This window comes from Oncorhynchus gorbuscha, linkage group LG23, assembly GCF_021184085.1.
Source record: "Oncorhynchus gorbuscha isolate QuinsamMale2020 ecotype Even-year linkage group LG23, OgorEven_v1.0, whole genome shotgun sequence".
NCBI lineage: Eukaryota > Metazoa > Chordata > Actinopteri > Salmoniformes > Salmonidae > Oncorhynchus > Oncorhynchus gorbuscha.
In genome coordinates this window covers 44048933-44076163 of record NC_060195.1, presented here as the reverse complement: position 1 = coordinate 44076163, position 27231 = coordinate 44048933, and the positions used below count along the sequence as shown (strand labels likewise).

General features: G+C 43.1%; 1 protein-coding gene across 3 annotated transcripts in view; it reads right to left on the bottom strand.

Annotated features, from left to right (window-relative positions):
• Positions 1-261: 261 nt before the first annotated feature.
• The window catches only part of LOC124010962 (ecto-NOX disulfide-thiol exchanger 2-like), a 311408-nt gene continuing 284438 nt past the window's right edge, over positions 262-27231 (bottom strand). Inside the window, exons 12-16 of one of the 3 annotated variants that reach the window (XM_046323804.1) lie at positions 21155-21211; positions 20321-20377; positions 8327-8435; positions 5919-6004; positions 262-1179 (exon numbers count right to left, since the gene is read on the bottom strand). In XM_046323804.1, coding sequence (XP_046179760.1) covers positions 1048-1179; positions 5919-6004; positions 8327-8435; positions 20321-20377; positions 21155-21211 — 441 coding nt within the window. In that variant the 3' untranslated portion in view covers positions 262-1047. The remainder of the gene's footprint in view (positions 1180-5918; positions 6005-8326; positions 8436-20320; positions 20378-21154; positions 21212-27231) is intronic. The other 2 variants (XM_046323805.1, XM_046323806.1) reach the window with 2 other exon arrangements.

Sequence of the window (27231 nt, the reverse complement as noted above, 5' to 3'; positions counted from 1 at the left end):
ATAGAGTGTGTGTGTATGTATGTGAGAAAAGGAGAGAGCGAGCGAGAGAGAGAGAGTGTGTACCTCTGAGACTTCATGTCCGGAGGCTGGCAGGCTGAAGGTTCCTCATGTGGCTGGGGACTTTGATTAGCAGTTTACTCACACTCACGCTCATGCTACATACCACATCTACACATATTGCATATACAAGCAGCTTACCGGTATATAGCCTTTAAGCGCCAGTGAGAAGAACTATATTCAATAAAACTCTATTCTCAATTCTTCAGATTGCTTTTATTTTTTATTTAAAAATATCATCCAAGCATTTACAGAGTAGTAAAACAAATCAATCTATGCAACTGTTAACAGCCTTTACAGAAAATTAAGAAATATATTGATTTTTATTCATAGAATTATAAAAACAAAAAAAGAGAGAGTGAGAGAGGCCAGAGGGGTGGGAGGTGGAAAATGTTCAGCAGATCCTGATAACCTCCTTGGGTAGCATTCCTAGCTGAGTGACAGCAGAGTTAACCAATTAGAGGCTCTGGGAATGGTCTGGTCCGCCCATGTGAAGGACAAACAGCCAATGCCCTGGCGCCTTCGGACTGATACTCCTTTGGGACTCCCAATGTGGTGTTCTATCCCATGAGGCTTTGCAAAATTGGGCACAGAGAAGAGCATAATGGATTTGGTGGTGTTATAGAGATCTCCATCACCCTGGAGACGAGTCACCCTCTCTGTCATCCATACAGAGAGGCTGTTTCCTCAGTGTCACAGCCTGCTCTGCAGCCTGAGCTCTATGTTTTTACTTCTGTGTCCTAATAATACAGCCAGAGCTCTATGCCAGTGTTTCTCAACCTTATTTATACCTGGGACCAGCAAACTGTTTACATTATAACTAGCTCTTAAGAACTGACTAAAGGCCAGTTAACCATCGCAGGGACCGGTGAGCAACGTCTCAGGGACCAGTACCGGTCTCCATAATACAGTGTCCTAATAATTCAGCCTGAGCTCAATGCTGTTTCTTCTGTGTCCCTGTGATGTCCTCCCCCGTGTCCCCGTAATGCTCTATGTGATCATGATGCCTTCGAAGCCACAGAACTTCCAGCGTTTCTCCAGGCTGGCGCCTACTCCCGTCAACTCCTGTCTGAAGGTACAGGGCAGCCGACCCAGTAGAGCATCCACCTCCCCTGTATTTATCTGAAACACACACACACACACACACACAATGTAAATACACAAATTTGATAAATACACTCCCACATGTACAAACACAATACAACGTTAACACACAGATCTGACACACACTCCTACAAACTCAAAAAGAGCCACACATCTCTGAAAAATGGATCTGATTGACAAACAATAAACGCACGCACACACACACACACACACACACACACACACACACACACACACACACACACACACACACACACACACACACACACACACACACACACACACACACACACACACACACACACACACACACACACACACACACACACACACACACACACTATACATCACAAACCCACACCTACATATGCAATAGCACCACATTGGCATATAGCATCACTTTAAAAAGGTGAGATTACACAAAACAATGACAGATGGAAGCACTGTATAATTGTATGCAGAGAAAAAACACATTTGTAAGAACCAGATTGGTAAACCTGTCAGTATGCATTAAGCATTAGCGTAGATATGTGTGTATCACCATTAACAATGTAGCAGTGCATCATGAACACAGTAGATAAGTAGAGAGTAATGTTGTTATTGGTGAATTCAGCCAGTACTGTTGACAAAGCCCTGTGGGCTTGTTGTGTGGTGTTACAGAGAGGTAGCGTGGGAACAAAAACATCCTCAGACAGAGTGGAAAAGCCAAAAGGATAGAGAAGGAATGAGTCAGTGTGGTGAAGGCGCAGAGGTTTTAATGAGTTGGCGGGGGGAGTGGTCATACAATATATTCACGAGAGCCTCCTCATGGAGGTAGCAGTAAGAGTAGTCATGTCTAAAGGCCTCAGGGTGGAGGTGGGCTGGTGGTCCCATAGTCCTTTATCTGATGGCCTCATCATGGAGGTAGAGTGAGAGTGGCCATACATTATATCTGAAGGCCTCCTTGCGGTGGTGGCAGTGAGTGTAGTGGTCATATACACCGTGTACAAAACATTATTTTGTCCAGCCTGATTTAGGCAAGGCATGGCTACTTTGCCCCTCTGGGTTTCCACCAGCCATGTTATCGGATAGAGGTTTGGGACGGCACGATAGATCGAAAAGAGACGTTATTCATACACTGAGTGTACAAATCATTAGGAACACCTTTCATTGGGGCATGGACTCTACGAAGTGTCGAAGCTTCATGTTGACTCCAATGCTTTCCATTCTGAATACACACAGGAAATTGCTCAGCTCGAGTTCTTGACACACACAAACCGGTGCACCTGGCACATACTATCATACCCCGTTCAAAGGCACTTCAATCTTTTGTCTTGCCCATTCACCTTCTGAATGGCACATACACAATTCATGTCTCAAGGATTAAAAATCCTTGTTTAACCTGTCTCCTCCCCTTCGTCTACATTGATTGAAGTGGATTTAACAAGTGAAATCAATAACGGGTCCAAACATTTCACCTGGTCAATCTATGTCATGGAATGTTTTGAACACTCAGTGTATGTGGTTGAGAGAAAGGAAAATAATCTCTCTGGCAGACGACAACAGAGGTGAGAGCCAAGGAAGGCCCCTGAGGAGCCCGACATGTGGAGATGGGTGCTTAAGCGAAGCGTCAGAATAAATGAAAAAGCTCAGCTCTGTCAGGGAGAGACAGGAATGATCCAGATCTAACAGGTCTCAGTGTCCAGGGAAATTACACTCAGACACTTCCTCAAGAACACTGGGGATACAAGGACATGTCCTATATTCATGTATATGGTAGCTACAGAGATTGGAGGCAGTGGGGACTTGCCTTTGCTTCAACCCCAACTCTAACCTGGGGATCAGCATCATGAGAGGGGCCTTCCTGCACCAGGGGGATCAAATTTGATGAGAAGGATCTGGCTATGTGAGGAAACTCTTGCTACACGATGGGGCTCTGCTGTCAAAAGGGGATGATTCACATTTCATTTGGGGGAGGCTGACTGCACCAGGGTGCTCCAACTGCACCGTGTGGCCCTGGAATACATCAGGACAATACTGTATGACAGCCCAGTAGGGGTGTTTATTCCAAGTTTGTGCTCTGTGTGTGTGTGTGTTGTGCCAGGATGGCTCTATTGCTCAGCTTGCTGTGTGTGTGTGTGTCTGTGTCTGTGTGTGTGTGGTGCCAGGATGACTGTGTGTGTGTGCGTGCTTGCATGTGCATGCTGGAATAGTGCGCCAGGATGGCTCCTGCTGCTCATCATGACATGCTGCGTGTGTGTCAGTAGCTAGATTTTTCTACGAATGTTCAAAAATCGGCATAATTATTTTTTTTATTGCATTTTCCCATCAGAGATGTGTTTCCATCAAACAGACTTTTTGTGTATAAAAGGCTGTGATTGATGACGTAGTGCACATTAAGACCATTTTTGTGGTTAAATTCCCATGTACTGAATAAAAAAACACAAGTTAAATGGGTATCCATCACATTTTCAACTCTACTGATGGTTTTGTCACAAAAGCTGTTATGTAAAATAGCAAATGTGCCCACTCTGGTCTTGGCACGTGTGCTCTAGCCAACAGCTCGCAGAGCGGGTATGCTACCTATAAGATTATTATGGATGAGATCATTTGTATTTGCCAAACGGCAGCCAAGCATCGATCATCATGTCACCAGAATAAGACCCTTGATACACCCTTGCATATTCACCACCCTGTAAAGTTCATCAGAACTTATTTCATCTGTAGCCTAATAAACTGCATGCTTTCCCAAGTCATAGTGGGAGGACCACACGACATATCATCGCATCACTCCAAGTTTACTTCCATGTGATGGTTCTCATATCAATATTTGCGCATGAATGCGTTTCCACCGCCATTTCTCACATTATACATTTTACCAACACAAGAATATGCCTCCATTTCTCGCATAATACACTGCTCAAAAAAATATAGGGAACACTAAAATAACACATCCCTAGATCTGAATGAATGAAATATTCTTATGAAATACTTTTTTCTTTACATAGTTGAATGTGTTGACAACAAAATCACACAAAAATGATCAATGGAAATCAAATTGATCGACCCATGGAGATCTGGATTTGGAGTCACACTCTAAATTAAAGTGGAAAACCACATTACATGCTGATCCAACTTTGATGTAATGTCCTTAAAACAAGTCAAAATGAGGCTCAGTAGTGTGTGTGGCCTCCAGGTGCCTGTATGACCTCCCTACAACGCCTGGGCATGTTCCTGATGAGGTGGCGGATGGTCTCCTGAGGGATCTCCTCCCAGACCTGGACTAAAGCATCCGCCAACTCCTGGACAGTCTGTGGTGCAACGTGGCATTGGTGGATGGAGCAAGACATGATGTCCCAGATGTGCTCAATTGGATTCAGGTCTGGGGAACGGGCGGGCCAGTCCATAGCATCAATGCCTTCCTCTTGCAGGAACTGCTGACACACTCCAGCCAGATGAGGTCTAGCATTGTCTTGCATTAGGAGGAACCCAGGGCCAACCGCACCAGTATATGATCTCACAAGGGGTCTGAGGATCTCATCTCGGTACCGAATGGCAGTCAGGCTACCTCTTGCGAGCACATGGAGGGCTGTGCGGCCCCCCAAAGAAATGCCACCCCACACCATGACTGACCCACCACCAAAACGGTCATGCTGGAGGATGTTGCAGGCAGAAGAACGTTCTCCACGGCGTCTCCAGACTGTCACGTCTGTCACATGTGCTCATTGTGAACCTGCTTTCATCTGTGAAGAGCACAGGGCACCAGTGGCGAATTTGCCAATCTTGGTGTTTTCTGGCAAATGATAAACATCCTGCACGGTGTTGGGCTGTAAGCACAACCCCCACCTGTGGACGTCGGGCCCTCATACCACCCTCATGGGGTCTGTTTCTGACCGTTTGAGCAGACACATGCGCATGTGTGGCCTGCTGGAGGTCATTTTGCAGGGCTCTGGCAGTGCTCCTCCTGCTCCTCCTTGCACAAAGGCGGAGGTAGCGGTCCTGCTGCTGGGTTGTTGCCCTCCTACGGCCTCCTGCATGTCTCCTGATGTACTGGCCTGTCTCCTGGTAGCGCCTCCATGCTCTGGACACTACGCTGACAGACACAGCAAACCTTCTTGCCACAGCTCGCATTGATGTGCCATCCTGGATGAGCTGCACTACCTGAGCCACTTGTGTGGGTTGTAGACTCTGTCTCATGCTACCACTAGAGTGAAAGCCCCGCCAGCATTCAAAAATCAGCCAGCAGAAGCATAGGAACTGAGAAGTGGTCTGTGGTCCCCACCTGCAGAACCACTTCTTTATTGGTGGTGTCTTGATATTTGCTTATAATTTCCACCTGTTCCATTTGCACAACAGCATGCAAAATGTATTGTCAATCAGTGTTGCTTCCTAAGTGGACAGTTTGATTTCACAGAAGTGTGATTGACTTGGAGTTACATTGTGTTGTTTAAGTGTTCCCTTTATTTTTTTGAGCAGTGTACATTTTACCAACACAAAATGATCCCACCACGTCAAACTAACACATTGTCTGTCGACATTTATACAATTGTACCGGCATTTCCTATTGCAGCCCAGGCGTGACCTTTTCCATGTGTCAGGAAATCCATCCACATGAAGTGGTTGGATGGAAACCTGGTTCGTGTCAGTGTGTGTGTGTGTGTGTGTGTGTGTGTGTGTGTGTGTGTGTGTGTGTGTGTGTGTGTGTGTGTGTGTGTGTGTGTGTGTGTGTGTGTGTGTGTGTGTGTGTGTGTGTGTGTGTCAGCCTGTGCCAGCAGTACCTTGGTGTTCAGCTGCTGTAGGTAGGAGCAGATGTACTCGATGCTGGCTCCAAACGGATGGACATGGAGGAATGCAGAGATGATCCCTGAGGAAGGAGAAAGAGATACCTCAATACAGTATCAATTAAACTGGCATTAGCATTACTGTATACTTATAACTCTATAACCATTATATATATATAATGGTTGATTCACCCATCTTATCACACAGTAGTATAGGCTATTACTTTAGAACTATAACTCAAACACTAAAGTTATACTACGGTATGATCCCATTCAGTCTGAGTGTTCATTAACCCATTTGTCCAACATGAAAGCCAATGAGAACATGCCATCCAAAGTATCAAACTGTAGACCATTAACGTAAAGCTAATCTATAGCTAACTAATAACATTACGTTTGAATGTTGATTCATTCACCGATCTGTCCAACATGACAGCCAGCGAGAACCTCACATTCAAGAGACCACTCTACTTAACTCATCTTGTCTGACTGAAGTGAAAATGTATCTGTACTCTTCAAGTGTGTCTGTCTTCCCCAAAACACTCCCAGCTCTGTGGAAGACCTGCGTTTAAACCGTCCAGATCAAGAGAAGGGTTTAATGAAGACTTTGATGCTGCTCTCTATATTAAAGCTTCTCTGATCAGAGCAGCATGGGGCTTCACGCCCGCACTCACGCACACACACAAAGGCGTTTCGCTCATTCCAACACTAACATCTACTATCAGCTAATTGATATGATGATGCACTACTGATAGTCCTAAACCCCTGTGTAATAACATGAGTCCACTGAGGAGCCAGCTCAGAAAACAGACACACCAGGTGAGACACTGGAGGAGAACAACTCTGATCAGATGTGTTTTAATGGCTGGGCTTGGACCAATGATATACAGAAAAGCATATCTTGAAATCAGTCTATATACGTTGAATAGGTCCAAAAGCCTTCAAATGTCCAAATCATTTATAGCAAATGAATCAGAACTGTATGTTTAGTTGAAAAGGGACTTGTGGAGAAAGCAGTAGCTGCTCTGTTCCAAAGCCTAGTTATCTAAAGTTCATATTCATGCTAATTGACAATGCTAACTTTGTAGTTGGTGATGTCTACAGTATCATTTTCTAACTGAATGTGTAATTATAGCCTAGCCTAGATATTCAGCCACTCCCCGAGAAACATGGAAGTTCAATAGAAAGTGCTTTGTTATTATCAAACTTCAAGTCTTGAAAAAGGCCTTGCATCGGTTCTTTCTTTCTCTATGTCTTTGTTTTGATCAGAGTTTAGTCATCCGTTTTCTCTTCTTTTTAAAGACAATGTTATGCATACAAACGGCATCATTCTGGCTGTTTTTCTGCCTGCTTAAACGCTGAATAGGTCAGATACACATAAAACATGAAATGACCCCGGAAATCGATAAAAACATTGCCCAGAGATGCACATACAGATGCACATATACGATATATATATATATATATATATATATATATATATATATATATATATATATATATATATATATATATATATATATATATATACATTTTGCCATCTAGAAGGACAGACAAAGCAGTTAAAGATGAGTTCACTTTTGAGCCAATGTCCTTTTTTCTCTGCGGTGCTCACTTCATCTTCAAACAAGATGTAATTTAGAACAATTCTGACAGAGAACACCCAGAATCCTCAGCAGCCATCTACTTCACTGAGCAGCCAAAGTGAGCCGGCATGGAGGGAAGGAGCGCCTCATTGACTACCTAACCAACTATGCCAAATATATGATCATTCCAGAATAACACCACTGTGGGACAGGACAGGCAACTCCCACTACCACACAATAGTGTGCATCCTGCCATCTGGCATAGGCCTAATCGTAATGTCACAATAACTTTCCCTTGTATCTCAGCAAGACCTTACTTTCGTAAAACCAATTTGATCCAGGACCAACCATTCCCCATGGAAAGAACCCTCCACTGAAGTGGAGAATGTGCCATAAAATTATGCTGAAGGCATAGTAAACCAGACATTGAAAACATGTGAGCCCAGAGAACTGGGAATAACCAGGGGAGGAAAACCAGGCTTTCCACAAGAAAACAGCTTTGATGATTGTGGATAGTTTCGCTAACAATAACCAGTTAAATGAACAAGCAGTGTATGAACAAGCAGGGTCTTTTTCCTAGAGTGGATAGCGCTAGGGGAATGTTCTCCATTGTACGTACAAATGTTGTTAGAAGGTTGTAGTAATGTTGTCTGAACATTCCAACAAGCAAGGCTTCTTCATCAGAGTTTACCGGACTAAGGTTGCAATAATGTTTGGTGAATGTGTCGCAGGGCTTCTCTGAGTGGACAGGAATTGGGGGAATCTTCTCCTCCAACTCGGTTAATATAACATTATAGTAATGTTGTTAGGTGAACATACCAACTAGCAAGGCTTCTCTCTCAGAGTGAACAGGATTGGAGGGACTCTTCTCCGGGGGCAGACTCTCCTTCTCCTGACTGCAGGACACCACTTCTAACGCTGATGCCTCCTACAGTAAAGGAGTTGAAAACACTGTTAGACTGGTAGAGGACACACAAACACACACTGTGACGAATCTGGCTGTTGCATGTCACATAAAACATGTTTAAAATATGACTGGAACAGACTTCCTCAAAATCTTGAGTTTTATTTTTAGGTCTAAAAATGTGCAAATACTCCTTACTCATCCTTGCATTCTCTCAGAGAGGAAAAAGTAACGCGATAGGGATAACTAAGTCCCAAATCTATTTTATCCAGCAGGTGGTGGTTTTTTGTTTATTGTCACTCACCAAGCCAGGATTTTATTTATTTACCCTTATTTTACCAGATAAATTGACAGAACACATTCGCATTTACAACAACGATCTGAGAGATAGTTAAAGGGGATAGTAAGGTGGCCATGATGGTATGAGGGCTGGATTGGGAATTTAGCCAGGACACCGGGGTTAAAACCATACTGTTACGATAAGTGCCATGTGATCTTTAGTGACCACAGACAGTAAGGACACCCGTTTAACATCCCATCGGAAAGACAGCACCTTAGACAGGGCAATATCCCCAATCACTGCCCTGGGGCATTGGGATATTTTTTTTAGACAAGAGGAAAGAGAGCCTCCAACACCACTTCCAGCAGCATCTGGTCTCCCATCCAGGGACCTGAGCAGGACCAACCCTACTTAGCTTCAGAGGCAAGCCAGCAGTGGGATGCAGGGTGGTTTGCTGCTGAAAAAAAAGAAGAGTGTGTCGAATTTGGTTAACAAAAATTGTAATGGCTTACTTTGCTATGTGTGGCTTATTTGATCGAATATAAGTTTTGTAATGATTTGTTTTTTTTTACGAGTGTACTGATATAAGTAGGACATGTGATATGCTGGCAACTTTGAGAAAAACACTTAATATCGGAGTTGTGCCTGGTCATCACTAGTTGCCACAGTCATAAGATCCGCCTATTTCTCCAATTTCAATCATTAAAATGTGATTTACCACACTGCTAACCGTAACCCTAACCTTAAATTATGACCAAAAAGTAAATTTTAGTTTTCATGATTATCTATGATAGAGCCACTTTCTGCGGCTGTGGTAACTAGTGGAAACCGTTGTGCCTGTTGTTCACACGGGTATCTGCCCTCTCATTGGCTAGAATGGTCCCAGCAGATCATGCCTCCTCCAAACTGCCTGACATGTTTTAAGACATTTATTTTCATAGAGTATGTGGTCAATATTATGGATAATCTGTGATACTACCAAACCTTTATGCACCTGTATCTAATAAGCAGGCTAACTTGGTGGGAGGGCTTTCAATTAACATCATTAGCCTAGCCCATCCAAACACACATGAAACAACCACAGAATATAATTATTTTAAAAGTTTGTAACTGGAATAACTCACCTGGTACCTGGTTTATATAGAAACAAACATTCAATAAATGCAATTATAAAATGGGAAACACACACACACACACACATTCTTGTTTATATAACGGAAATATAGCGGAAATGGAGGAAAATTCGCCTCCCTGCGGACCTGGCATCCTTTCACTCCCTCCTCTCTACATTTTCCTCCTCTGTCTCTGCTGCTAAAGCCACTTTCTACCACTCTAAATTCCAAGCATCCGCCTCTAACCCTAGGAAGCTCTTTGCCACCTTCTCCTCCCTCCTGAATCCTCCTCCCCCCTCCTCCCTCTCTGCAGATGACTTCGTCAACCATTTTGAAAAGAAGGTCGACGACATCCGATCCTCGTTTGCTAAGTCAAACGACACCGCTGGTTCTGCTCACACTGCCCTACCCAGTGCTCTGACCTCTTTCTCCCCTCTCTCTCCAGATGAAATCTCGCGTCTTGTGACGGCCGACCGCCCAACAACCTGCCCGCTTGACCCTATCCCCTCCTCTCTTCTCCAGACCATTTCCGGAGACCTTCTCCCTTACCTCACCTCGCTCATCAACTCATCCCTGACCGCTGGCTACGTCCCTTCCGTCTTCAAGAGAGCGAGAGTTGCACCCCTTCTGAAAAAACCTACACTCGATCCCTCCGATGTCAACAACTACAGACCAGTATCCCTTCTTTCTTTTCTCTCCAAAACTCTTGAACGTGCCGTCCTTGGCCAGCTCTCCCGCTATCTCTCTCTGAATGACCTTCTTGATCCAAATCAGTCAGGTTTCAAGACTAGTCATTCAACTGAGACTTACATTTACATTTAAGTCCTTTAGCAGACGCTCTTCTCTTCTCTGTATCACGGAGGCGCTCCGCACTGCTAAAGCTAACTCTCTCTCCTCTGCTCTCATCCTTCTAGACCTATCGGCTGCCTTCGATACTGTGAACCATCAGATCCTCCTCTCCACCCTCTCCGAGTTGGGCATTTCCAGCGCGGCCCACGCTTGGATTGCGTCCTACCTGACAGGTCGCTCCTACCAGGTGGCGTGGCGAGAATCTGTCTCCTCACCACGCGCTCTCACCACTGGTGTCCCCCAGGGATCTGTTCTAGGCCCTCTCCTATTCTCGCTATACACCGAGTCACTTGGCTCTGTCATAACCTCACATGGTCTCTCGTATCATTGCTATGCAGACGACACACAATTAATCTTCTCCTTTCCCTCTTCTGATGACCAGGTGGCGAATCGCATCTCTGCATGTCTGGCAGACATATCAGTGTGGATGACGGATCACCACCTCAAGCTGAACCTCGGCAAGACGGAGCTGCTCTTCCTCCCGGGGAAGGACTGCCCGTTCCATGATCTCGCCATCACGGTTGACAACTCCATTGTGTCCTCCTCCCAGAGCGCTAAGAACCTTGGCGTGATCCTGGACAACACCCTGTCGTTCTCAACTAACATCAAGGCGGTGGCCCGTTCCTGTAGGTTCATGCTCTACAACATTCGCAGAGTACGACCCTGTCTCACACAGGAAGCGGCGCAGGTCCTAATCCAGGCACTTGTCATCTCCCGTCTGGATTACTGCAACTCGCTGTTGGCTGGGCTCCCTGCCTGTGCCATTAAACCCCTACAACTCATCCAGAACGCCGCAGCCCGTCTGGTGTTCAACCTTCCCAAGTTCTCTCACGTCACCCCGCTCCTCCGCTCTCTCCACTGGCTTCCAGTTGAAGCTCGCATCCGCTACAAGACCATGGTGCTTGCCTACGGAGCTGTGAGGGGAACGGCACCTCAGTACCTCCAGGCTCTGATCAGGCCCTACACCCAAACAAGGGCACTGCGTTCATCCACCTCTGGCCTGCTCGCCTCCCTACCACTGAGGAAGTACAGTTCCCGCTCAGCCCAGTCAAAACTGTTCGCTGCTCTGGCCCCCCAATGGTGGAACAAACTCCCTCACGACGCCAGGACAGCAGAGTCAATCACCACCTTCCGGAGACACCTGAAACCCCACCTCTTTAAGGAATACCTAGGATAGGATAAGTAATCCTTCTCACCCCCCCTTTAAGATTTAGATGCACTATTGTAAAGTGACTGTTCCACTGGATGTCATAAGGTGAATGCACCAATTTGTAAGTCGCTCTGGATAAGAGCGTCTGCTAAATGACTTAAATGTAAATGTAATAACCTTGTGGGGACACACAATTCAGTCCCATTCAAAATCCTACTTTCCCTAACCCCTAATCCTAAACCCTTACCCTAACTGTAACCAAAAAACCTAACCTTAACCCTAAACCTAACCGTAGCTCCTAACCCTAAAACTAACCCTAGCTCCTATGTATTTATTTGAATTAATCCTAACCCTAAACCCTAACCCCAAACCTAATCCTAACTCCATAGAAATAGCGTTTTTTGTTTTTTTACTATTCTTGTGGTGACTTCTGGTAGAGTTAAACACGTCCACACACACAATTAATATAGTTTAGTAATTTTATATGACATTCAGCTTAGTTTCAGTTAGTTTTTAGACTTAATTTATATGATTTAGTTTGAGTTTTAGTGTTCGCGACAGAAAGTAGCCTATGCGTGGGAGGCTACGAGCCATTTATGTGTTGTAGGCCTATAGTCCGTTTTTTTGTAACTTCTTGACCCTGGGGGGAAGTAATACATACGGTGATGGGCGAGGACCATAGACTTGGATAGACATAACATCTCTGTATCGGTGTCATGACGGCATCTGTGTGCATTGAGGCCACCTCCATCTTAAAATAGTACAACTCCATCTGGGTCATTGGGTCATGCCAACCATGTTATCAGGAGGGATCAGCCAATGAAGTTGGAAGTCCCGCCCAGTTGACTAAATCTAAACAGCGAAAGCCCTGAATGGCGTTGCCCATGCTAACACAGCTTTTGGCCACTAGAGGACTACATACAACTTTGCTCAATGGAGATGGAGCCACTGATGAGGGAAGCAGAGCCTTTTGTACTTCAGCAAATTAGAGAGCACAGCCATGGAGCAGCAGGACCCAAATAAGAAGCCAGCACGATGAATCATCTCGACCACAGTGCTTCAGAAATATAGCTTCCTCATATCGAAGATTGTGTTTGAGGTCACTGTCCAGATGGAGAGTCAACCTGGCAGAGCATTAAGTGTCGCGTGTGAGCTGCGGAAATACCAGTTCTGGCAAGCAAGGATGGCAAGCAAGGAACTCTATGGCCAGGACATGGTTTTGGTTAGGTTTAAACTATAAATCAATCCTAATGTGACTTGGATTTCAAGGATAAGTGCCTAGACTGGTGCAAGAAATCTGGCGGAATGAAACTGTTTACATCAAACCAATGTTGTTGTTTTTTACTTTAGTGGTAGATATAAGAAGAAACAAGGACCTTTATTTGACAGAGGTTCAAACAACAAATTATGTCATGGCAAATTTGACTTATGTTTATGTAATATTAAACATGCATCACTGACTAACCCCTTCAAATAGGGCTAATAAAAACAGCTGCAACATCAGCAAAAACATAATCAGTACAACACTTCACAAATATATCAGTTCACAGCCAGCCAGCTCTCCAAAAACTCTTGGGATGCAGGGAAAGAAACCAGATCCAGTGCCACAATGCACTTTTTTGGATAAACAGCCATCCTTGCTTGCCAGAACTGGTATTTCCGCAGCTCACATGTGACACTAAATGCTCTGCCAGGTTGACCATCCAGCTGGACAGTGACATAAAACACAATTTTCGATGCGAGGAAGCTATATTTCTGAAGCACTTTGGTCGAGATGATTCATCGTGCTGGCATCTTCCCGGGGTCCTGCTGCTCCACGGCTGTTCTCTCTAATTACTGAAGTACAAAAGCCTCTGCTTCCCTCATCAGTGGCTCTATCTCCATTGAGTAAAGTGCCAGTCACATCCTTAGGTCCATCAGGCAACATGCTGCAGGGGTTGGCTCAAAGTTGGTTGCCATAGGATTCAGTATGCATGCGAAGCGCTGATGCAGTGACTTCAGGAGGACCTGTGCCAACTGTTTTACTGGTGCAAGTAGTAGTAGTAGTTGACTGCAACTGTGCCTCAAGGTTGAGAATGCACGGCACCAGATCAGACAGCAACTGTCTATCAGTTTGAAGTTCGTCGGTGTGAATTGCGAACGGATCCAGGGACTTCACAAGCTGCTCTAGCTTGGCCCAGTCATTGGTCGGCAAGTTGGTAAAAGTTGGAGGAAAAAAACTTGAATACCACTTGATTTTTATCCAAATATTATAAGAAAAAAACTACAATTTAACATAATTTTTATTTTTTAATACTTGTTTTACATAGTTTTAGTAGTTTTAGTTTAATTTCAGGTTACTAAATATATTTTCTAATTGTTGTTTATATTTTAGTTTCAGTTTTCGTTGACTATAATAACCTCGACATACACAAAGTTAATGCCGTTAATGATTTTATTGATGTCATTAATCGAATCTCCATTTTTCACCGCACGGGCCCTTTTTAAGCGTATGTGTTTCCTCACAGACACTGCACTCGGTGGCAACTGCTGTTATGTAGCGCTGTCTGTTTGAAGAATCCACTATGCTCACAGGTTTGACTTACAGAGAGCTCAATCAAACACATTCCCAGACATTTCTTTAGATAACAGCCACAAGATCATTTGTACAGAATAGCTAGCTAATTATAATAACGTTAGCTCACTAGCTAACCAAACTAATGTTTACAATGCCATTTGGCTGAATGCCTCTTGATATAACTAACTTCCCACAACTATTTTAATCAGAACAGGACATCCATTCCATTTAGCTACTGTTTTTGTTATAGGTCTCAGGTCAAAAGATTTATCGCAATTATCCCAGTTCTAGTTGTAGTAGCTTGTGGACTAGTGCATGTTGAAGTCGCCTAGGCTAGATCTAATGGTTGTTTTAGCCTACATTAATTCAGACCGGGCTGACCTGTTGTCATTGTTTTCTGTGGAATTCATAACACTGTTGGGCAAGTTTAAATGCTCTTTGTTCTTTGTAGAGCCAGTTATTTTTTTCCTGTAGTCAAAACCATACAATCTGAAATTGGGAGAACACTAATTTAGAATGCCTGGCTGTCACTTTAACAGTACTTGAGTGTGTGTGTATTAGTGAGCGCTCAAGTGTTAAACTTTAAGAACATTGAGGGAGTAGGCAGGCCTACTTAAATATTGGAAGCATTTAGTTTCTGATACAGATTATTTTGTGTTTTCGTCCCACAGCATAGTATGCCTGTAACTCAATGCACTGCTTTTTAAATAGAAACATCTTTCTTTATGGTCAAATTTGAGCAAATTCAAAAATGGCTGTTAATCACAATTAACTACAGAAAATGATTAGATTAATTATTTTAATTGTTTGACAGCACATACAGTGCCTTGCGAAAGTATTCGGCCCCCTTGAACTTTGCGACCTTTTGCCACATTTCAGGCTTCAAGCATAAAGATATAAAACTGTATTTTTTGTGTGAAGAATCAACAACAAGTGGGACACAATCATGAAGTGGAATGACATTTATTGGATATTTCAAACTTTTTTAACAAATCAAAAACTGAAAAATTGGGCGTGCAAAATTATTCAGCCCCTTTAAGTTAATACTTTGTAGCGCCACCTTTTGCTGCGATTACAGCTGTAAGTCGCTTGGGGTATGTCTCTATCAGTTTTGCACATCGAGAGACTGAATTTTTTTCCCATTCCTCTTTGCAAAACAGCTCGAGCTCAGTGAGGTTGGATGGAGAGCATTTGTGAACAGCAGTATTCAGTTCTTTCCACAGATTCTCGATTGGATTCAGGTCTGGACTTTGACTTGGCCATTCTAACACCTGGATATGTTTATTTTTGAACCATTCCATTGTAGATTTTGCTTTATGTTTTGGATCATTGTCTTGTTGGAGGACAAATCTCCGTCCCAGTCTCAGGTCTTTTGCAGACTCCATCAGGTTTTCTTCCAGAGTGGTCTTGTATTTGGCTCCATCCATCTTCCCATCAATTTTAACCATCTTCCCTGTCCCTGCTGAAGAAAAGCAGGCCCAAACCATGATGCTGCCACCACCATGTTTGACAGTGGGGACGGTGTGTTCAGGGTGATGAGCTGGGTTGCTTTTACGCCAAACATAACGTTTTGCATTGTTGCCAAAAAGTTCAATTTTGGTTTCATCTGACCAGAGCACCTTCTTCCACATGTTTGGTGTGTCTCCCAGGTGGCTTGTGGCAAACTATAAACAACACTTTTTATGGATATCTTTAAGAAATGGCTTTCTTCTTGCCACTCTTCCATAAAGGCCAGATTTGTGCAATATACGACTGATTGTTGTCCTATGGACAGAGTCTCCCACCTCAGCTGTAGATCTCTGCAGTTCATCCAGTGATCATGGGCCTCTTGGCTGCATCTCTGATCAGTCTTCTCCTTGTATGAGCTGAAAGTTTAGAGGGACGGCCTGGTCTTGGTAGATTTGCAGTGGTCTGATACTCCTTCCATTTCAATATTATCGCTTGCACAGTGCTCCTTGGTATGTTTAAAGCTTGGGAAATCTTTTTGTATCCAAATCTGGCTTTAAACTTCTTCACAACAGTATCTCGGACCTGCCTGGTGTGTTCCTTGTTCTTCATGATGCTCTCTGCGCTTTTAACGGACCTCTGAGACTATCACAGTGCAGGTGCATTTATACGGAGACTCGATTACACACAGGTGGATTGTATTTATCATCATTAATCATTTAGGTCAACATTGGATCATTCAGAGATCCTCACTGAACTTCTGGAGAGAGTTTGCTGCACTGAAAGTAAAGGGGCTGAATAATTTTGCACGCCCAATTTTTCAGTTTTTGATTTGTTAAAAAAGTTTGAAATATCCAATAAATGTCGTTCCACTTCATGATTGTGCCCCACTTGTTGTTGATTCTTCACAAAAAATACAGTTTTATATCTTTATGTTTGAAGCCTGAAATGTGGCAAAAGGTTGCAAAGTTCAAGGGGGCCAAATACTTTCGCAAGGCACTGTACATACACACACAATCAGTACCCAGCAGCACCTGAAAACACACCACAAACACTCACATCAGACAGATGCAGTGGAAGATCAGGGGGGAGACAAATGCAGGAAGATAATTCAGAGAGGGAGCCGACAGCAATAGTTCTACCAGAGGGTGGAAACAGAGATAGAGAGAGAAAGCTGAGAGTGTTAGCGATGCTAATGATCAAGCTTTTGTTTACTGTGGATTTCTGACAGGCTGGCAGAGGGAGGGTCGGGTATGTGTGTTTGTGACTGATGTACAGTGCCTTCAGAAAGTATTCCCCTTGACTTATTCTACATTTTGGGGTGTTACAGCCTGAATTCAAATTAATTCAAAAACTTCCTCACCCATCTAAACACAATACCCGATAACGGCAAAGTAAAAACATGTTTTTAGAATTTAGGGTTAGGGTTAGGGTTAGGGTTAGCCTAACCCTAACCCTAACCCTAACCCTAACCCTAACCCTAACCCTAACCCTTGCTAATTTATTACAGAAATATAAAATTGACATAAATATTCATACCCCTGAGTAAATACTTTGTAGAAGCACCTATAAGTTTAAGAGCTTTGCACACCTGTATTGTACAATATTTGCCCTTTATTCTTAAAAAAAATATTCAAGCTCTGTTGATTGTTGATCATTGCTAGACAGCAATTTTCAAGTCTTGCCATAGATTTTCAAGCCAATTTAAGTCAAAACTGTAACTAGGCCACTCGGAAGCATTCAATGTGTGTCTCGGTAAGCAACTCCAGTGTAGATTTGACTTTGTGTTTTAGGTTATTGTCCTGCTGAAAGGTGAATTAATCTCCCAGTTTCTGTTGGAAAACAGACTGAACCAAGTTCTTCTATAGGATTTGACCTGTGCTTATAGTTAGTTGTATTATGTTTTTATCCTAAAAAAACTCCCTAGTCCTTGCTGATGACAAGCATACCCATAACACGATGCAGCCACAACCATGATTGAAAATATGAGTAGTACTCAGTAGGGGTGTGACAATTAACCATTTTGCTTAACTTTTAAACTGATATGAATCGTTTTTTGGATTTTTTCTAAGTTTTTTATCCAAGTCAATTTACAATGCAGAATAATTGTTCTATTACGCAAGTATGACCGCTACGGCCGAGGAATAAAGTTATATCTACCCCAGCTTTTACAGTCATAGAACACAGTTACAGTAACATGTCGATAGTGACAAAACTTTTCAGACAATTAAAAAAGTATCACATCAAGTCTGTACCTTTTCAGACAGTAGAATTCTGCTCCTTTGTAAAATGTTCTGTATTTTTTCCCTTACAACAATACACGTCACTGATTGATGTGCTGCTATAGTTTTTTTATGCAGTGTTTTATGGTAGGGTAGCAATGTGTTTTATTTAAACTAAATGTTTTGGTAAGTCACTGTATTTAACAAACTTTTTAGGAGAGTGTGGTCTGCGCACAGGCAGCAGACATGCAAGCTGCACGATGCAGCTCAATATTATTTTATTGACAATTCTGGTTGCCTAGTTGTGGATTTAAATCCCGCGTCAGAAGCCGCATTCCTTATTGTCAAGTAAAATGTCTGTTTGTTGGCATCATGTTGGCATTTAAAAAACTGTAGTGTAGCCTACCCTAACAGACATACAATCAAACATACATGGGGCCACATTCCATGATGCCTAAAAAGCGTAATCAATACAGGTTACCGGCAGTCTACTGTAATTTCATATGAAAAAAAAAACGAAGAGCAGGCAGCCCTGTGCACGCAAGACTAGCCCGAAGACATTGGTGCCATGAATAAACTAGGATATTTTCCATGCAACAGACCAAAGACTGAACGCACTTGCATCATTAGCGAAGAGACAGAGCAGGCAGGCCAGCATGAGGATGAGAGAGGCAGAAGAAGGCAGAAGCATGCTCATATGTTTTGGTAATCTGCATCTTGCAAAATCTTGTCTTGCATGCTTTATAAATTCCCCAAGTAGCCAGAAATTCGCCTCCTCCTCTAGTTTTACTTTAATTACACAACTTGCCCAGGCCTTTGTAGCCTATCGGCTATAACACAAAAAATAATATGCTTTGTCATAACAGAACTGTGATTTTAATTAAGTGAAAAAAACAACAAAAGAAAAACATTGTTTTTCGGGTAGGGATCTTTCATAACGTTAAGGATCCCAACTTCGTTTCAAAGTTTAAACGCTCACACCCCTAGCACTCAGTGATATGTTGTGTTGGATTTGCCCCAAACCTAACCCTTTGTATTGAGGACAAAAAGTACATTTCTCTGCCACATTTCTTTCCAGTATTACTTTAGTGCATTGTTGCAAACTGGATGCATGTTTTGGAATATTTGATCTGGTTATCATTTAGGTTAGTTTTGTGGAGTAACTACAACATTGTTCATCCATCCTCAGTTCTGTCATATCACAACCATTAAACTCTGTAACTGTTTTAAAATAATCCCTGAGCGTTTCCCTTCCTCTCCAGCAACTGAGTTAGGAAGGACGCCTGCATTTTGTCGTGACTGGGTGTATTGATACACCATCCAAAGACTAATTAATAACTTTTCCACGCTCAAAGGGATATTCAGCATTTGCTTTTTTAACATTTTTACACATCTACCAATCGGTGCCCTTCTTTACGAGCAATTGAAAAACCTCCCTGGTATTTGTGGTTGTATCTGTGCTTGCCATTCACTACTCGATTGAGGGACCATACAGACAATTGTATGTGTGGGGTACAGAGATGAGGTAGTCACTAAAAAAAAGAATGTTAACTACTATTATTGAAAAACAAAGAATTACTCAAGATAAAAAGTTTCAAAATCTCGCTGAAGTTTCTAGCACAAGCATTATTAGCTAGCTGGGAAGGGCTCAGCAGGAAGACTGATTCAACTGATTGAACCGAATCTGCTCGTCTCCCCTCGACTCGCGCTGCGCGACATACGTCATAAATTTGGGCACCATGCGTGTACTCTCGCTTAGACTAATTAAATTTGCCTGTGATAAATTATTACAGACAAAGCGTAATTAACCAAATTAATGCTTGTGATGCGCACCCATCAAATGATGCAAATGTAAGATCAGCCTGCAATGTACTGTACTTGAACCAACGATACAGATGTAACCATGTGCCATTTAATGTATTATCTGATCGGTACTAGTGCTCGCAAGTCCAAATTCCATGTGCATTTCAGAGGTCACATTTATATGTAAATGTAAAAATATTTAAATGATCTAAATTAAGAAAGGTTTCATGGCACACCTGAGAGTTCCTCAAGGCACACGGTTTGGGAACCACTATATTATGGGACAGGACCTTGATTTCCTAAACCAGTTGTGTTGGGTGATTTATCCTGCAACAAATAAAGTCCTCCTGCATAAGATTCGCTTGTAATGATCTGTCATGTAATGATCTAAGGAGAGGAGAGGAGAAAAGAGGAGAAAGAGCGAGGATAGAAAGAGAAATATAGTGGAATAGAGAAAAAGAGAGAGATTTTACAGCCCTTTTCTACTTACATTGACTTGATTAGCTCTCTCCTCGCTCGTTCTGTCCTCTTGCAGGGACATCTCCAGCTAGAGTCAATTATGAAAATTAGAAAAGCCGTCACCGTCTAACATGACAGATTCTTATGTAAACACACACACACACACACACACACACACACACACACACACACACACACACACACACACACACACACACACACACACACACACACACACACACACACACACACACACACACACACACACACACACACACACACACACACACAGGGGGAGAGACAAAGGAGGCAGAGAGAGGGGAGAAAATACAGAGGGAGCCGATGGCAATAGTTCTAACAGAGGGAGGAAACAGAGAGAGAGAAAGAGAGAGAGAGAGAGAGAGAAAGAGAGAGAGCGCGAGACAGAGCGCGAGACAGAGCTGAGAGTTTTAGCGATACTAATGATCAAGCTGTTGGTTACTGTGGGTTTCTGACAGGCTGGCAGGGGGAGGGAGGGACGGAATGGTGTTTGTGTCTGTATGACTGATGTGTTTGTGTGTGTGGCCCTGTCTGACCCAGTCGTGGTGGGCTAATACTCCTCACTATGCTATTATGTGTGTGTGATTGGACAAGCCCTTGACTTCCTAACCCAGTTGTGTAAGGTTGATTTATCTGGCAACAAATAAAGTCATTCTGCACTGGATTGGCCTGTAATGATTTGTCATGTCACTGGAAGAGAAGAGAGAGGAGAGGATAAATAGGGAGGATACAGACAAAAACAGAGAGAGGAATAGAGGAAAAGGGAGAGAGAGGGAAAGAGAAAGAGAAAAAGTAGAGCAAGTGTCACAGCCCTTTTCCCACTTACATTGACTTGATTAGCCCTCTCCTTGCTCCCCCTGTCATCTTGTAGGGACATCTCCAGCTAGAGTCAATTATAAAAATGAGAAAAGCCAACACTGTCTAACATGCCAGATTCTTATGTAAGCAGACATGAGTGTACACACACACACACAAACACTCACACTGACCACAAATATAGAGAGCAACGCCCTCTGCAAATGGATTTATCTTCCTTCCAATGATTCATCTCTGTACGTACGCATGCTATAATGATCATATTTTCCATGGATCACTGCTTGGGGACACATTTTCAGCGCCTAGTGGTAATCTAATCTAAGTAAGGTACAATACATGACCAAAAATATGTGAACACCTGCTCCTCGAACATCTATTTCCAAAATCATGGGCATTAATATGGAGTTGGTCCCCACTATGCTGCTATAACAGCCTCCACTCTTCTGGGAAGGCTTTCCACTGATGTTGGCCGATTAGGCCTGGCTCGCAGTCGGCATTCCAATTCATCCCAAAGGTGTTCGATCGGGTTGATGTCAGGGCTCTGTGCAGGCCAGTCAAGCTCTTCCACACCGATATCGACAAAACATTTCTGTATGGACCTCGCTTTGTGCATGGTGGCATTGTCATGCTGAAACAGGAAAGGACAGAATCAGCTAGAATGTCATTGTATGCTGTAGCGTTAAGAATTCCCTTCACTGGCACTAAAACAGCCCCAGACCATTATTCCTCCTCCACCAAACTTCACATTTGGCACTATGCATTTGGGCAGGTAGCGTTCTCCTGGCATCCGCCAAACTCAGATTTGTCCGTCAGACTGCCAGATGGTGAAATGTGATTCATCCCTCCAGAGAACGCGTTTCCACTGCCCAGAGTCTAAGGGCGGCAAGCTTTGCACTATTCCACTACATGTTTTCAAATATTATTTCATAGTTTTGATGTCTTCACTATTGTTCTACAATGTAAAAAATAGTAAAAAATAAAGAAAAACCATTGAATGAGTAGGTGTGTCCAAACCATTGACTGGTACTGTCAAGGGTAGCGATGGGTACCGAAACCCGGTATTAAACGGGCCCTGGGGCTAAATTATGAAAGACCGTAGTATCGATAAGCTCCAACGTTATCAGTTCTGCTTTCGATACTGGAGACATTAAGAACATACATTTCCTATTTATTGTTGCTACATAAACATTATCTTGCACATTTTATCTCACCAACCATTTCTAATTTGCAATAAGATTAAGCCATTCGTCTATGATGCATTTTCGCTATTCCCAATCCAGAAGAGTGTTGAAAACACAACAATTCAACACATGAAAACAATATTTTTTTTACTGTAGGGAGATGAGCAAGGCACTAAACCCCAAATATACCACTCCCTCCAGGAGTTCATTCCTACCTTGTATGGTGTAGAAAATGCCAATGTGATCACTGAGCTGAAGGACATGCCAAAGCTGGCCATCACATCAGATGGGTGGACCAGCCTCTGTCAGGACCACTATCTCACTGTTACAGTGCCCTACATAAGCCAGGGCAGTGTAAAACAGAAGGTCCTCCACACCAGGGCAGTATACAAATCGCAAACAGGCGAAGTAGTGGCAGAGGAGATCACAGACATTCTGGAAGAGTTTGAGATAGAGGCAAGCAAGATTGTAGCTGTGACTGTTGATAACGCTGGCTATATGGATGTTGCCATCAAGAGGCTAAACATCCTAAAAATAGGATGCTTTGTGCACACATTGAATCTGGCATCGCAGAAAATCTACAAAATGACTTCCATTGATAAATGGGCAGCCCGAATCAGAGCAGTGGTCGTGTGGTTCAAGAGATCCTCAATGTCCAAAACAATCTTGAAGGAAAAGGAGCAGCGCCTTACTTAGTAAGAAGCCAGTTCACCCTGTTAAAGTATTATTTTGAAATTCCCTCATTTAACAATTTAATTAAATATTCAAGTGTGCTGTAATTAAATGTATGTTTTTTTTCAGGTCTTCCGCAACACTCACTCATTCTTGATGTCAAGACAAGATGGAATCCAGCGATCCAAGCAGCAGCCTTGGACCCACGGCTGCGAAAAGCATTGACCAAAGACAACCTGGACCGTCTGAAGGACGAGGACTTCCGTAAGGCTGAGGAGTATGTCCAGCTCATGAGAATCCTCTATACATCCACAATGTGTGTCATGTGAAAATAATGCCACCTGTGGACAGATCATACCCATCCTCCAACAACTGCTAGAGCACTAAACTGTAGAGCATGAAGATACAACGTTTGTGGCAACCATCAAAGAGAAGGTGTGGGAAAATCTCTCCGAGCGCTATCAGGATAAGGACATTCATGCCTTCCAGCATGAGGCCACAGCAATGGACCCCAGATTTAAAGGGAGGCCGGTGAGTGATGCCACCTGAGCCAGGTTGAGGAAGGCAACTGTTGAGGTCAATGTGACAGGAGCAACACCAAGGCTGTCAAAGGAGCCGGAGAAGACAGACACAGAGTACCAGCAACAGGAGGAGGAGTCTGAAGGAGAAAGAAATAGAGGAGGCAGTCCCTCCATTGTACAAAACAAGGGGTGCCTTGGAGGAGCTGTTCTCAGAGGAGGACAGGGAGTTGAGGTTGACGATCCAACAGAACACCTCGTCCCTCACCCTCAGCGATTGTGTTGACCTAGAGGTGGAGCTCTACAAAGGCCTGCCTCCCATCCCCATTGCTGAAGATCCTGTGATGTGGTGGTGGGAGAAGTGAGCTACTCTGCCCCTCCTCACAAACATTGCAACAAGCTACCTCTGTGCTCAAGTCTCCTCCACCCCTAGCGAGAGGGTATTTTCGACTGCAGGGAACACAATAAGCCAGGAGAGGTCCTGACTTCTGCCAGAGAAGGCAAATGTATTGATCTTTCTCCAGAAGAACTGATAAGAACTGTTAGTCCTTTTGCGTCCTACCTGCGTGCCCCACCCGTGTTGCTCTATACCACTGTGTATTTTATTTTGCAGGAATAAAAAAAATGATTTTACATTTTCACCATCACAACATTAGAGCCAATAATAGTGATTTGTTCAAAACATTTCTGTTTCTTTTGCTGTAAAATAGTTGATTTTTTTATTTAACATTTCAGAAAATAAAGCAATGTTAATTCTGTCCTTAATGTCTTTTGTTTTTTTCATAATAAAAAAAAAAAAAACGATGAAGTACCAGATCGATAAGCAGTATCTGTAAGAGTAGTAATACCGTTAAAATCTTAAAGATACCCATCTCTAGTCAAGGGCTCCAATACAATCCAGGAACGATATGTTTTAGTTTGAAATGATTCGGTTTAATTCGAGAATGATTCGATGCGATTCGTTTCGATGTGATGCACTAACATTTGTTGCATAAACACTTTCCATTCTAAATAAAAATCAAACTACATAGATTATTAGTTCAATGGCAAAGCCTCATATCACGCAAGCCAAATTACTATTTAAATGCTGAAGGTGCTGCGTAGATGTGCAAGATCAGGAACCTAACTTGCGTTGGTCAGCGCACGAAGCTGGGCACAGTGCGCAGTTTGACTAGGCTACTGATAGTGTCTGGGGTTGTTCGGCATGCAAATTGACTTAGTCATGGCCAAAAGTTTGGAGAATGACACAAATACTAATTTCCACAAAGTTTGCTGCTTCAGTGTCTTTAGATATTTTTGTCAGATGTTACTATGGAATAGTAAAGTATAATTACAAGCATTTCAGTGTGTGTCAAAGGCTTTTATTGACAATTACATGAGGTTGATGCAGAGTCAATATTTGCAGTGTTGACCCTTCTTTTTCAAGACCTCTGCAATCCGCCTTGGTATGCTGTCAATTAACTTCTGGGCCACATCCTGACTGATGGCAGCCCATTATTGCATAATTAATGCTTGGAGTTTGTCAGAATTTGTGGGGTTTTGTTTGTCCACCTGCCTCTTGAGCATTGACCGCAAGTTCTCAACGGGATTAAGGTCTGGGGAGTTTCCATGGACCGAAAATATCAATGTTTTGTTCCCCTAAGCCACATAGTTATCACTTTTGCCTCATGGCAAGGTGCTCCATCATGTTGAAAAAGGCATTGTTCATCACCAAACTGTTCCTGGATGGTTGGGAGAAGTTGCTTTCAGAGGCTGTTTTGGTACCATTCTTTATTCATGGCTGTGTTCTTAGGCAAAATTGTGAGTGAGCCCACTCCCTTGGCTGAGAAGCAACCCCACACATGAATGGTCTCAGGATGCTTTACATCCTGGCATGACACAGGACTGATGGTAGTGCTCACCTTGTCTTTTCCGGACAAGCTTTTTTCCGCATGCCCCAAACAATCAGAAAAGGGATTCATCAGAGAAAATTACTTTACCCCAGTCCTCAGCAGTCCAATCCCTGTACCTTTTGCAGAATATCAGTCTGTCCCTGATGTTTGTCCTGGAAAGAAGTGGCTGCTTTGCTGCCCTTCTTGACACCAGGCCATCCTCCATAAGTCTTCACCTCACTGTGCCTGCTGCCATTCCTGAGCAAGCTCTGTACTGGCGGTGCCCCTATCCCCACAGCTGAATTAACTTTAGGAAACGGTCCTGGCACTTGCTGGACTTTCTTGGGCGCCCTGAGGCCTTCTTCACAACAATTGAACCGCTCTCCTTGAAGTTCTTGATGGTCCGATAAATGTTTGATTTAGGGTGCAATCTTACTGACAGCAATATCCTTGCATGTGAAGCCCTTTTTGTGCAAATAAATGATGAAAGCACGTGTTCCTAGCAGGTAACCATGGTTGACAGAGGAAGAACAATGATTCCAAGCACCACCCTCCTTTTGAAGCTTCCAGTCTGTTATTCAAACTCAATGAGCATGACAGAGTGATCTCCAGCCTTGTCCTCGTCAACACTCACACCTGTGTTAACGAGAGAATCACTGACATGATGTCAGCTGGTCCTTCTGTGGCAGGGCTGAAATGCAGTGGAAATGTCTTTTGGGGATTCAGTTAATTTGCATGGCAAAGAGGGACTTTGCAACTCATATGATCACTCTTCATAACATTCTGGATTATATGCAAATTGCCATCATACAAACTGAGGCAGCAGACTTTGAAAATTAATATTTGTATCATTCTCAAAACTTTTGGCCACGACTAAGAGATCAATGACTGTCACCACAGTTAAATGCAGTTTGACACTGAAGGAAAGGATGCATCATTTGTCACAAAAGATGAGGTACTTTTGGAAGGTAGAAAGTATGATATGAGAAAACATTTGGATCTGGAAGCACTGGACAGTTACTTTAACAAACATAACATGCAGTCTGACCGATGCATGTTACATTTGGATCAGTTTGGGGTTCGCAAACCGACACATTTGTATTTGAGTCAGGGACCGATGCCTGTCTGTGAATGGTTACATCCCTACTATCTAGATACAGTATATGGCTAGTATGAAGATGTTTAAGTCTGCGTGTTGGCACAGTGCCATAAACAGTGGTGTTGACACATGGTGAATGTAAAATGCGGTTTCAGTTTACACAGGCTGGTTTAGTGTAAAGAAGTTAGTCGGCTAGGAGTAGTTGGAGGTGTGGTGCTGTGCTTTAAAAAGCAGTGGTGATACATGGCTAATGTTAAAGTAACTGTCCAATGTTTCCATATTTCTATGAAAATTGACCTATATTTACTTACAATATGAGTGAAATGGTTTTCCTTCCCAAAAAATGGTAATTAAGCTTTCTGTGTTGTAATGGTGTGGGCATGTACCGGACATTCCAAATATGCACGCAAGTACACCGCTGATTGGCCAGCTCATCCGCCTCTGATAAAGTGGTGGTAAAACTAGTAGTTAGTTTGAATAGGCCAGTTTGATGTAAAGAGGATTGACCCGTCTCTCTCTATATGGCATACTTAAGCAATAAGGCGCGAGGGGATGTGGTATATTGGCAAATATACCACGTCTAAGTGCTGTTCTTCGGCAAGTCCCGAAGCAGAGTGCCTGGATACAGCCAGTAGCCGTGTGTATTGGCCATATACCACAAACTGCAGAAGTGCCTTATTGCTATTATAAGCTGGTTACCAACATAAATAGAACTGTATTTTCGTGTCATACTTGTGGTATCTTGT